Genomic DNA, 14,520 nt, shown 5'->3' on the forward strand with positions numbered 1-14,520 from the left:
CATCAAAGAACTGAGAAATATTTTAAAATCAAATCAATAACAGTGCATTTGGAAGTTGTCTATATTTATGGCTCAAGTGGTTAAGTTCTCAAATACTAACCATGTGGTTAGCATGTCAAGCTAATGGAGAGGCACTTCAGAAGAAAGACCTGCTGATCTGCTTCTAAAAACTTGGGTTGTTGTCTTTATCAAGAGAATCATTTGCTTTGGAGCCCTAGAGGCCTTTCTGGAGAATTTCATCCTAAACTTCTAGGACGAAGGACACATCAGGTTAGCACAGCCACCATAGCCCTGCCACACCTGCACAGGCATGCTGCTGACTTTTGACAGGTATTCTCAGGCTTCCATGCAGACATTCACTGCACCCACTACATGATGTCACGTCCAAGGGCTTCCGGGGAATGTAGTCCTGAGAGTGAGGTATAGTCCACAAGACAGCACTCTCTTCCTTTGGCCCACGTCTCCACTGCAGCCACTCCCCCCACGTTCACAGCCTTGAACACTTTAAAACACAGTTCCACCCAGCAATCAAGATCACAATGATCAAAACGAAGCAAAACAACTTGAGAGTAATTGGTCTGCTATGATTCTGTGTGTGTGTGTGTGTGTGTGTGTGTGAAGGGTCTTCAGTTAGTGGAAAAAATGAATTTTATAATTTGAATATTTCCATGAACTTTTAGAAGCCCCCTCATATAACTTTTCATTTAATGGCTGCATAATCCTAATCTTTTACCACCAAATATCCAAGTCTTGCTAAACCAGAATTACATGATAGCTAACTAATATAAATGCTTGACCACATATATTTTTAAATGCAGAATTCTCAAAAGTAGAATTGATGAGACAAGTACCATGTGCTTTTAAATGCTTTTAATATGTGTTCAACCAAAGGAACTTGACCGTAACTTAATTTGATTACTCTAGGCAATGTAGCCCTTCATTAAAGATTCCTGTGAGCATAATTTTACATTGATACAGAGGTTCAATTGTAAAAGATTGTGGCTAAATTATGTTATGACTGGATTTACAACACCACAAGCAAACAATACTTAATTATTAATGAATGTATCTGTATGAACATGTACATATAAGCATATTAAAATGTTACCCAAATTGAATTTCAAACATTAATCCTTATTCATTTAGGTTATAAAATAAAATCCATGTAATTCTTATTGAGTTGTAATCTATACGATTATCATCTCTATGTTTTTTTTTCATTGGGCTTCTGGACCACGCAGTGATCAATTTCTTTGTTCTCTAGTCAGCTAGAAATCACATATATACTGCAATCAAAGACTAATTATTTGGGGAAACAGGCAGTACCGTGTTTCTCCCTGGAAGTGGGTGGTAGGTTTGAACCACGAACCTTTACATTAGCTGTCTAATCCGGATCATAAAACACCACAAGGACTCCTTTGCTCCAGTAAACATTACATAGGAATAAAGAAATCTCATTGAATGGCTGCTTAAAAGGCAGAATTTATCCATTGATGTTAAATAGATTTTAATAATAGGTATAGCCCTTACTCTCCTAGAAGTGATGATTTCCCACTAATGAAAGCAGCGCTTGATGGAACATGAAGAAGTTTCATTCTCACCAATGCCTTTATGCCCTTTATTTTCCAGCGCTGGCTCCTCTGTGAACCCTGAACCTCGATATTTAGAGTGGCTTCATTATAAACCCCAAATATGCACGATCACTCACGCACGCACTGTCATCCAGTCCTTTCTGGTCCGCAATGACCCCAGAGGACAGAGTGGAACTGCCACTCTCTGGAACCCACTCAGAGTGGGTCTCTGAGACTCTCGCCCTCGCTGGAAGCAGTCTCAACTTTCTCCCTGGGAGTGGCGGGGACTTGCAGAATCTGCGGTTAACAATCTGACTCATAACTCACTAGCCACCGGGGCTTCTAACATACGGGAGAAGAGCACAATTCCAATCAGTCTTCTCCAGACAAGGAGATTTTGATTTCCATAGAAGTAACTGATGGTGCAAATTCCTTGCTCACCAAACCGTTTCACCGATCACAACCTCTGCTCCTACACCCTGGGTGTTTCGTATCGAAAAATGTCAGGAATCGCGGTGCTAAGACATACCAAGAAAGACTTAGTTGATATCACATCTGTGTCTTCCCTGGAGACTCCAGGCGTGCCGAGTGTCATTGTTCCATAGGGATTTCGAGTTGTGACCTTTCAGAAGCAGAGCCAGGCCTGTCCTTTGTGGCACCCTGGGGTGAGTTCCAACTGTCCCCTTTTACGCTGGCAGTCCAAGGATTTATAGGTTGCACAACTCAGGGACTTCCTGAGAAAGTAGTCATTGGAAATGGATGTGTTCCAGGTAATTATCTGGGACTCTTAAGGAAGGCAGTTTTGTATTGTGTGTGTGTGCCCATGAACTTCATGAAATCCTGGAACTGATAGAATGTCATCTATTGGTGTTGTCAATGCCTGTAGAGGAAGCTGTAAGCATTCTCAGGTGGCTCACACTGGAATCGGTCTTTCTCCTCCAGCAGGATTAATCTACACTGCAGCTGAGTGAGGACTATCAGTGAGGCTATGAATGAAACTGGAGGAATACGTTACAAGTATGATTCTTCCTGCCATCCTGCAAGCCTCTTGAGTAGCTTATAGAGGGTGGATGATGTGACAGGTGTCTGCAGTCGCTAAGGTTTATGGGTCAATCCCTCCATTCATTCCACTAAATATTTGAGCTGTAAAGCAAAACATTTTAACATAAATAATTTAATACTACTTTTGGTGGGAACTATTCAGTGGTTGTACTGCAAGGTTTGTATTAATATTAAAAATGAGGATGAAAAAGGAAGACAGGCTCTTGTTACTCTTTTTATTCCCCATTTGCTCATTGCACATGGTATAGACTTGGGGGGGGGTATTAAATGCACTATTAAATATATCATAGTAATTTTTTTTCCTTCATATGTATCAGCGGAGTAAAACTAGGCCTAGCTTTTCCATTGCAGTAAGCACACTGAAGATCAGGGTAGAATTGAATATCTGTGGGTTTGCCTGTACAGCACAGGAATGATGAAGTGACACTGGAGGGCCAGAAGAGGGCGCTGGAGGAAAAAAATCATCGCTAGGAGAGACAGTTTACTTTTGATAAGCTGTTCATTTCTCAAACATTAGGAAAAGACTTAGCTTTAATGACTCCTTCATTTAAATTTCTAATGCCTCACAGAAGTAAACATTTGACTAATCACCATTAACAGTGGTGTTAATATTGGGGATGATGATGGATAAATCAGGATTATGCTTTATGTCTAAGCAGTGTCCGCCTATTTTCCTTTGGGAAGTTTCTTTCTTGAGGACAGCCGCTGGAACACAGTATATTTCCCATCTTTTGGTACAGCTAGACTTCATCAAAGCCTCTAAAAAGATAGCATTTGGCAATGAATGTATTCAGAAAGGGATAATTTCTCACCCTAGCACTTCATTAACTTTAAAAAAAAGGTTGATAAAGGGAAGGATCGTTTTCTTACCTTTTATGAATTATTATTGAGATCTGCTTTGGGGCCAATTTTCTATTGCCCGTTGTGAAAAGGAATGAGGAACTCAGTAGAAATGGGCAGCATTGCTTTCCCTAACGTAAACAATTCTTTTGCAGTTTCTTAGAGATGGGAACGCTCAGTTTTGTATCTAACTTTTGATGGATATTTTCTCCCTAAATGCTCAGTGGTAATTTCTTTCTCCTCACTAGCACACTGTCTATTTTCCTGTCCCATGGTTTAAATAGCTCAACTCAGTAATACCTCAATAATAACAGAACAAGAGTTTAAAAAGAGATGGCTTTTAAAATTTAGACAAGGGCTTAAGTAAGATTTTGAGTGTGTGTGACAAAATTTCACGGGAACGAAATGAACAACTCCCTCCCAATCTCCCTTAGTCCATAAATAATATTCCTGGGTATTAATACAGAGAGAGACGGGGAGAGAGAGAGAGAGAGAGAGAGAGAGAGAGAGAGAGAAACGGATTTTAGTGTCCTCCGATGTTAAAGGACACCTATTAATTCGGTCTTTAAATATGGAAGTGCTCGTCATAGCTATGTTTGTAATTAGTTATGCTGCTTTAATTAGTCAAAAGTTCTTCCTCTAATTAGAGACTTCCTAAACGCTACAGAACTATTTTAAAATGTTAAAGTTGCCACTGCAAATCTCTGCACTCTCTGAAAATGCAGTAAGCCTCTAAGCCTTTAAAGTTTTTTGGTTTTTTTCTGGCAAAGTCACCGTGCAATTAGAACAACAATAAGCAGACTTACTCAAGGCGACCACTTTTTCTTGTTCTTGGGAATCAAAGGGACGATGATATTGACTTGTAGTGTCAATGACCCACCTACAGGAAATGGACACATAGCCTTCAGCCCTTTGTACTGACCCCTGTGCCACGCCCCACCTTGGTAACATTGGCCCTAATGGTTACATTTATCCCCCATGCCATCGCATACTTGTGACATTAATTTCCAAAGAAAATGGAGTGAGACAGAAGGTAGACATGGCTTTATGCTCTGTAAAACTGGCACTACTAGAATCTTTTGTCTTTGTTTTTTCAGGTGCATACGTGCTCCAGGTCAAGGCCACAGATGCAGATGACCCCACCTATGGGAACAGTGCCAGAGTCGTTTACAGCATTCTTCAGGGACAACCTTATTTCTCTATTGATCCTAAGACAGGTAAATTTTTTATTAGAGACAACATTATCACCACCCTTTCAAATATTTAAACTTTAATTAAATCCTGGCATGGAAATTGCATATTCTAATAACGATTGCATATGTCATGCATTAAGTAAAGGAAGATAGGATCTTACATTTCTATCATAGAACTACTTCCTTTTGATTGTGCTTTGTGTAAATCTTAACATTTGCACATCTGGGAGTATTTGTGAAGTCTAAATGTGCTGGTCAAGGATTTGCTCTGTGATTTTGTTCATATTTGCATAACGTTATTTGTGCTTGACTTCTGATTCTTCTGGTTAAGATCAAGTGTGATTTCAGGGTTTCTTGACTGGGTTCAATTATATTCACCGGTAGATCTTATTATCATGTCGAAAGAATAGGAATCTTCCATTTCAATCTAAATCAGGGTCATAGAGGAGTGGTTTTGCTTACGATGGCCTTGTCCCTGTGATGGGAGAATGGAGAAGAAACACAGGGAGCAGCATGTATCTAGGTCCCTCAATGTCCACTGTGAGTCAGAATTTACTCATAGCAGTGGGTTTTGTTTCTGCGTTGTCTTTTTTTAGGATGTATTTTCACCTTCCTACATTTCTTACTTAAATGATAAGAATTGTATTCAATTAAAAATTACTATGAGAATGTAGATATGCCTTCTCATTTAAGTGGATAATCCCTCTGTTTCTAAAAAAATCTATTTTGATAGATGACCTATCTCTTCTTTCCAGCACTTGCCGCTCTGTTTCTCAGACTAAGGTATCTTCTTCACAATTAAAGTGCTGTAAGGTATGCTGCCAGTATTGCAGATACCAGTAGGGTGGGTTTCAGTGGCGTTTTCAGACCAAGACAGACTGGTAGGAGTCAGGAAGGCATGACAAACTACTTCCCCCAAATAGCCAATGTAAACCTTATAGTTCACAACAGAACATTGCCTGTCCCACTTTGACCACATCAAAAGCCATCAATGATTCAGTGAGATATATTTGGTTAAGTAGAGGGCCAGCAAAGGCGAGGGAGACCTACCATGAAATGAATTTGAGCGTGCCAGCGATTGTAAGGATGGTGGGTGACTAGCAACCTTTCATGCTCTTGTACATTTGGTTACCATGAGTTGAACTCAACTCGGTGACAGTTACTATTTATCTGGCTAAGCTTTCTTAGAGGTGAAGATGGCAAGAATGCACCTCACATATTCTGTACATACAGTGAGGAGAGACTCGTCCCAGGAGAAACATCGTGCTTGCTAACGTGGAGCAGTAAAGAGAGGAAGGCCTTCAAGGAGATGGGGAGACACAGGGGCTGCAACAGCAGGCTCAGGACTGGGAACAATGGTGAGGGTGGCGCAGGACCAGGCATTGTTTGGTTGAATTTGGCTGTGGGTCAGAACAGCCTTGATGGCACCTAACCACCACCACCACCACTACCACAAACAACCTTTCTTTCGTGACCAAGGATCCAAGGAGCAGTTCCATGTCACAGCTAAACCAGAAGCACCGGAATGACAGCCCTTCTATCCATTCTTCTCTGGTACATTAAACTTTAATTGAAAACTGAATTTAAGACTATTTAGTATTCAGCAATTAATCATTTGATCTCCACATTCGTTTGAAAATGTAACATTTCAAAGACAATACATTCAGATGCTACAAGTAATTAAAATGTGTACCTCCTCTAAATGTATGTGCTAACACCAGATGTATCAATTTGCTTTAAGTACAGCATGGCCGTGGCCTGTGGTTTTGTAACCAGTTTTTGTAAAAATGATGGTTAATTAATAATTAACATATATTTATGGTGCCCACAAAACAAAGTCTTCTCGTGCATCTCAATGAAAGTGGGTCTATAGAACCTGTGAAGTCTTCTTGTCAACTAAATTTGCCATTTGCTTCCCTTCCCTTCTGGGCGCGAGAAGGGATACAGTCATTGGAAAGCTGAAGGAGAAAGACAAGGTGTGGTTTGCCCATCTAAACCTTGAAGGATGGCCAAGTATTTGATGAAAGAACAAGTGCTGCACAGGAGGCCAGACAGGCTCAGGACACAGCCTTTGACTTCTTTTTTAAATAATCATTCTTGCCTCTAAGGAGCCCTCAGGCTGACTTCTTCCAACACCAACTCCTGTGTTCTTTCGGCAGTTCATGGTACTTTCAGCATCCTTTCCCAGGACCATCATTCAGATACATCGATTTGACTTCAGGCTTCAATGTCCAATTTCATATGCATATGAGGTGATTGGAGATCTCATGACTCGGGTCAGGCACACCTTAGTCAAAGTAACGTCCTGGCTTTTAAACAGTTTAAGGAGGTCTTGAGCAGCACATTTGCCCTAGGCAATGTCTTGTTTAATTCCTTGTCTGCTGCTTCCATGGGCATTGATAGCAGATCCAATCAAGATGAAATCCTTGATTTCAATCTTTTCTCCATTTATCATAATCAGATAACGATTTGTTCAGTTGTGAGGAATTTGGTCTTCTTTACATTGTGCTGTAATTCATACTGGAGGCTGCAACCCTTGATCTCCATCAGCAAGTACTTCCTGTACTTCAGTGAGCAAGGTTGGGTCATCTGCATCTCACAGGTTGTTAGTAGACCTTCCTCCAGGTCTACTGATGCCACATTCTTCTTCACATAAGCCATTGTTGCCCGGATGCTTTGCTAAGCATACACATAGAATAAGAATGGTGAAAGATACAACTCTGTTACAGACGTTCCTGACTTTAAAAAAAATAATTTTATTGGGGGCTCATACAACTCTTATCACAGTCCATACATACATCAATTGTGTAAAGCACACTTATACATTCGTTGCCCTCATCATTCTCAAAACACTTGCTTTCCGCTTGCACTCTTGCAATCAGCTCCTCATTTCCCCCCCCCTTCCTCCCCGCTTCCCCCTCCCTCATGAACTCTTGATAATTTATAAATTATTATTATTTTATCATAACTTACACTGCCCGACGTCCCCCTTCACCCACTTTTCTGTTGTCCATCCACCAGGGAGAAAGTTATCTGAAGATCCTTGTAATTGGTTCCTCCTTTCTACTCTTCCTTCCCTCTACCCTCCCAGTATCACCACTCTCACCATTGGCCCTGAGGGGTCCACCTGTCCTGGATTCCCTGTGTTTCCAATTCCCATCTACACCACTGTACATCCTCTGGTCTAACCAGGTTTGTAAAGTAGCATTGGGATCATGCTAGTGGGGGGGGGGGGAAGCATTTAAGAACTAGAGGAAAGTTGTGTGTTTCATCAATGCTACACTGCCCTGAGTGACTCATCTCCTCCCCACTACCCCTCTGCAAGGGATGTCCAATTTGTAAAGGCTGACAGGACAAGGGAGAGCAGAAACAGAAATAGCTTTATTAGGCGTTAGGGGAGCTCCCAGACGAGGTTCCATGACCTAGGCCAACAGGTCAGGGAAGTGGTGCTCAGCAGCTTGGGGCGAGGGTTTTTAAAGGAGTAGTGAAGAATGCATGGCAGTTAGCATATGGGGTCTGGAAACTGGGAGAATTGCTTGTCAACTCCTGGAGGCTTTCTTTGAACCAGGAACATCAGGTTTCACCTGTTATCTTCTCTGGCGCCGACTGCTGCTGACGTCTGGGACGTGCTTCAGCTTAGTCCAAATGGGGGCTGCCTAGTTTCCACCCAACCCAACACAATTGTCTACAGATGGGCATTGGGTCCCCACCCCGCACTCCCCCTCATTCACGATGATATACATATGTACTCAACAGGAATGGCAGGGGAAAGATTAAGTATTCATTATTGGTCAAATGACTAGAGTTGTATCTTCTATCAAAATCTTAAAAATCAGAAAAATTACATTACTCAAAAATTAATTTAAGCAAAAGTTAGCGCTAAGTGTATAATTACTACAAGCAAAATAATACTCTTGCAGGCAGCAATTACAGGAGTCAAAACACATGTTCTGCCTTGAATTTACTCGGCCACTATCAACGGGAGCTAAAGTCTACTGCCTGTAGAAAGCAATCTTTCGCTAAAGAAAATGTATGCAGATAATAACCCTCTAACAATTTTGCATTTTAACATTTTATCTTGTGCTTTTTATTTAGAACTAAAAGCAAAACAGTTGTGGCATAAACCATAGAATAGATTTTTTGAAGCATTGATTTTCACTGGAGACAGAAGTCTTCATACTAACTATGCCTCAGCCCACTAGACAGGAAGAGAGTGGATGAAGAGGCTCTTCATTAATAGGATGATAACCAGTTCTCCACGCACAGAAATGATTTGGAAGACTTTCTGTTAAATATATCACCTTGTGGTAGAGAAGAATAAATAAAAAATCAAGGATAATTGCAATTTCTCAGAAATAGCCCCCATTTGTTCCAGCATATAGCTTCCCTTTATGATTCCTCTTGCTGTTATTCAATAAAATGCATGGAGAACTAATATTATCTGTTCTCCCACATTTGAATGTACAATACACTTTAAAACAATTCTTCAAAAAAGAGTCTCATCAAAATTCTGGTGTGTGTGAAAATATTTACAAAGAGATTACAATTTCCCTTTATTATTCATTTTAAAAGAAGAGAAAATAAAGATTTCTTTACTGATAGAACTGCTTCACAAACATACCTAACATCTAAGTAGCTTTGGGGATCTTATTTCTCAACCTCGTAAATTGATACATCTATGAAATAGATCCGGAAATAATAGCCCTCCTTAAAAACTGGAAAATCTGGATGTTATTTGCCCTAAGGGTGAATTTATCTGCTCTGAATAAAAATTGAAAAGCATTTGTTTGTATTTCTCACAAGATTAAAAAAAAATAGGAATTAACAAATAAACAAACCAACCCACTGTCATGTAGTTGATTCTGACTTGAAGCGTTCCTTTACCTCTGGTCCATCCTGACTCACAGGGACCCTCCAGGACAGACTAATGCCCTGTGTGAGTGTCTGGAACTATTTGGGGGACAGAAAGCCCCTTCTTTCCATGCCTGAGTGGCTGGGGATTTCCGCCTAACCTTAGGGATTGCAGTCAATGGGTAACCACTATGTCACCAGGGTATTGTTCACAGCAAGACTTTAGGGCTTAGAAAATGAGTTGCGGCAATGCCCCTTACAAAATAAAGCCTGGGTCAAAGATTACATTTGGAGTTAATACTTCATAGTCACTGTTGATATTGTGAGGCATCATCAGGCTCCATTGAGTCAGTTCTGACCAATCGTGACCCTCTGCACAAGAGAATAAAACCCGGTAAGGCAGTCCTGCACTATTCTCACAACCGTTCCTAAGCCGGAACCCATGTAAAAGAATGTATATGTATGTGTATATATACTTTTAATATATGTAATAGTTATAGACATTACATAAATAGATTGTATACATAAATATATATTATACTTTTATGCTGAAGTAGATACTTAAAGCATTTTCAAGATATAAGTATAAGTATCATATATACTTTACATATACATATATAATACATACTTTCTTGTGCTATATCAATACTTAAGAATACTCTGTGACTTGAAATGCTTCTAGTCTCTAATTCAGAATAAGATATCGCATAATTCAGGCACTTTAGTCAGTGCTAGTGAGAGAGAAAAGAATCCCTGGGTCCAGGAACAAGGCTGGATCATTTACCTACACAAAATGAATATTTTCTTCCCTGTGAGCGAGTGAATTTGCAGGGAGCATTAAGTCAAGGATTAATTATGAACATAAAATGGGCACAGAAATCAATAGATACTAATAATAAGGAGCCATGTCAAGGAATAGACAATTCTTAAGATAAAATTATAGTGGCAGTGGCATTAGCAATTATGTGCATATTTTGATGGTTTGGTGAGAATCGCATGCCTAGAAATGCACTAGAGACAGTGAGTGCTATGTACCCTGCCTTGTCACCCTCCCTGAGAACTCGGTGTGACCTCTGTCTGCCTTATTTGAGAAAGCGTGGAATACTCATGTCAGCAGAAAAGAGCACAGAGTGTTCAGCCTTGAAAGAAAAATACTCCAGGGAGATGTGATACATGCCGTTGAAAAGTTGTAGAACTGTCATGTGGAGAGAAACTAGCTGTTCCCGTGCTGCTCGCGAGGCAAAGGGCTATCAGCGGCTGGCATGAGTTACAGGAAGAAAGGATCTGGGCTTCATTTATATATTCTTTTTAAAGGAGATGAGGCTTGCACGTAAATAACAAAGTGTTTCATGAGATTATGGGTTTCACATTATTGGAAGTGTTAAAGTAGATGATGGGAAATGGACTGATGGTGCTGGATTGAATTATTTAGTCATCTGGAGAACATACGGTATCATCCATGACACAGGAGATGCATTGCTAAATCCCCGAGTCTGGAGGTGAATGAAGAAAATTCTCAGGTTAATTGATATCTATGAAAAGGAGGCCATGAAATCCTTTGAAGATTACTTTTAGCAATGTTTTAGTTGGAAGTATGAGGGCAAATCAAAAATACTGTCCACCCTCAGTGAGATGGACTGACATGGTGGCTGCAACAACGGGCTCAGGCATAGGGACAATGTGAGGATGGCACAGGACTGGACAGTGTTTGGTTCCCTTGTGCATAGGGTCGCGGTGAGTCACAAACAATTTGATGGTGCCTCACAGCAGTAGCAGCCTCGGTAAAAGTTCCTGCAGGCCTGGGCTTGTTTCAGAGCAGTGTGCTTAAACATGTGCCTGTGATCAGAGGCTGCTGCAGCCGACCTCTTTCAGTCATACGTTTACCTCAGTCTTGTTAGAGTGCAGGCATAAACATTTAAAAATCAAAACAGGAGTTTGATTTTAAAAGCCAAACAGTAGGTTCTGAAGGGATCTCCTGATCCACTTAAAGTTAAAGCAGAGACATGACCTCAAAACATTATTGAGACTGTTTCTCAGAATTCCAAACTGTGCAATCCTAATAGAAGTTCTTCAAGACATAGGGGTAATCCTGGGGCTTAGTAAGAAGATACTTCAGAAAATGGAAAAGTGCATTGGTGAGAATAAGTTCAGAAAAATTGGACAAAGGGATTTTCCCCCTGTATGACATAACACTTGGTTATTTATCCAGGATATCAAGGCCTCTATTATGAGACTTTCACTGGAGTAGCTTGCCCTACACACCCTATAGTGTGATGTCTCATCTTCAGACTTTTATTGTTTATTTCAAAAGCCAACACACCAACCGACAAAAATGTTTCAAAGGAACAGAAATGGAATCCACCACCGTGGATGTAAAAAATTCATCTTTCCAGCAAGTATAAAAGAGTTAGAAACACTGCCTTAGGAAGAGTCCAGACCTAGCCTAGAAACGAGAGTTTCACATTTTTATGTCTGTGTTTCATAAAGATTTCTATGATTAAATAGCAATGCCTTTTGAGTTACTCTGCTTCACGATGCATTGTGATATTATAAGGCATCAAATAGGGCTAAAGGAGAGAGATGGTCTAATTTGTGGAACGATGGAAAAACTATTTTCTTTGGTGTTGTTATGAATGAATGATCACGTCAAATAATTTAACATTTTAAACTAATTTAAAACTATAATAAAATGTATTATTTTATATCAATGGCTACAGCAAGCACATCTCACAACTTTTAAAATAAAATATATAACTGGAAAACAGAACATTACATTGCCAACCATCCAATTATGTTTTCAGTCTTTGAAAGGTTATTTTTCCCCTTAACTAATTCCTTCTTTATTGGCTATTTCTAACACATTTGTGTGTCTATGTATATATATCTTTTCTGTGCTTCCTCTAAGTCCTGTTAGAAAATTTAACCAGGACTTGAAAAATACTGCAATCTATGGTCTTCTAAGAGATGTATTTTTTTCAGATGCGAAAAAACGCAATCTTTTAGTAAACATTTTTCCTATAACATACCAGCTATAATACATGGAGTTCTATAATAACATTAATTAAAATATACCATGGATGTTATGGCCTACAATGACCAATATTAATACTAATAGATAATGGCTAGTCTTTTAACTTCATCAATTGATCAGTGCAATGAGTGGAAACATTCGCTGATCCTGTGTCATCCCCATGAACAGTTGTAACTCTGACTTGAACGAACCAAAGGGTTTTCATTGGCTCATATGCAGAAGATCCGCAGATAACTGTTCAGTGCCATTGCAATATGCAATCTTCCCCCGACAGTTGGGTGGTGATTGTTTATGAGATGCTTGGCCAGGATGAAACCCAAGGCTCTGGTCTGGAAGGAGCCCCAGGGGCATAAGCAACCAAGCACTCATTTGGTAATCAGAAGTTTGGCGGGTCCGACCTATCCAGAGCTTCCGAATGATGGAAGTCTGGCAATCTAAGTCATAATGATTGCAGCGAGTAAAAAGTTCTGGGGCTGCCTTGCTGCATGAAGTCATTCTGAGCTGGAATTGACTCAATGTCATCTAATGACAGCAGCCTCTGCTGCGGGGAAGAAAGGAAGTCTTCACACAATCACCACTGCTTTCTCCAAGCCATGTCCTCGTTTTCCATGCATCTGAATCCATGCACATTATTTTACTTCATTGAATTTACAAATACTCATAGAGTATACTCAAACTCTGCCAGGTTGAACAAATAGATATGAGGAAGACTACCTTCTAGACAAGACATGTTATTTTTGAATCCAGAGAATTTTCAAATGAAAAAGGCAGGAGGAGGAGTTTATGCTGATGAATGTGAACAGCCTCTGAGCATCTCAGAGTAGAGGAGTGCCCTGACCGAGCTTGATGTGCTGTACTCATGATTACGGCTGTTTTAGGGAGAACAGATTGGTGGCTGAGGACTTCATGTGGCTAGTCCTCAGGGAGTAAGTGATGAACCTTCACCCACTTTTCATCGTCCAAACCCTTAAGGAGATACAGCGCTGACCCCAAACACTCAGATTTAAGTAGAAGTGAAGACATTTATTCCCATCAACTGACAGCCAGCAATACCAACAACACTGCATGCTCCCTAGACTCCGTGAGAAGAAATTAAAAAGAATATTGGGTTTTTATTAGTATTATCTACAAAGTGAGTTGATTGGTGGTGGGTGGAGGCAAGTCAGTGATTAAGGCTTTTGTGAGAAAAAAAAACCCAAAACCGACTTACAAAATAAATGCCTATTGGGGTGAGAAAAATGTAAATGGAATTGGATAAGGGATAGGAAGAAAATAAATGTCTTTGTAGCAGTTACATAATGTCCTGTCAACTTGAAAATGGGTGGAGTCTAGTCTGTCAATCAGCTCACAGCTCAATGACCTCATTTGGAGGCATAAAGGAGATAAATAGCTCAGTAGGAGCTAGATACATGTTCTGCTTCATATTCCTGATGACAAGACACATGGAGCTATGCTACAGCCTTGAAACTGGAGAAGCCACGTGGAAACACACCCAGTGCTGAGATGCTTATACTACCCCTGGATTCACAGGACTTTACACCCAGTGGCCTGTGATCTTCCTGCATTTGGCATCATTGCATGTGTTACGTGAGTCTGAAGAGGAATTTATAGATTGATATAGGACAACAGGCTAATGTCGGACTTGACTTGATCTGGACTGAGCTGGGATGTTCTTAATATTCATTTGCTCTTGTATATAAAGCTTTCTCTTATACACACATGAGTGTCTATGAATTTGTTTCTCTAAGCCACCCGGGCTAACACATTCTTGCAGTATTTTCATATTGATAATGAATCAAGTAATAATGGATTGCTAGATCTTGGTCATGCCAAGAGAAGGCAATGTGCACATGAGTCAACACCAGACATGTATCTAGAGGATGAACATGACAAAGCATCTAACTTAAGATGTACACTCTCAAGACAATGAGATGCAGACATGAAGAAACTAAGTCAAGAGAAGGGAGTTGTT

The 14,520-nt window shown here is 40.1% G+C and overlaps 1 protein-coding gene across 1 annotated transcript in view; it reads left to right on the top strand.

Moving 5' to 3' along the window:
* CDH12 (cadherin 12) overlaps window positions 1-14,520 on the top strand; it is a 532,964-nt gene that overhangs the window by 410,308 nt on the left and 108,136 nt on the right. Inside the window, exon 4 of the mRNA XM_004698091.2 lies at window positions 4,571-4,690. Coding sequence (XP_004698148.1) covers window positions 4,571-4,690 — 120 coding nt within the window. The remainder of the gene's footprint in view (window positions 1-4,570; window positions 4,691-14,520) is intronic.

Source organism: Echinops telfairi, unplaced genomic scaffold (assembly GCF_000313985.2).
Source record: "Echinops telfairi isolate 266 unplaced genomic scaffold, ASM31398v2 ScPeMD7_7469;HRSCAF=8507_1, whole genome shotgun sequence".
Lineage (NCBI taxonomy): Eukaryota > Metazoa > Chordata > Mammalia > Afrosoricida > Tenrecidae > Echinops > Echinops telfairi.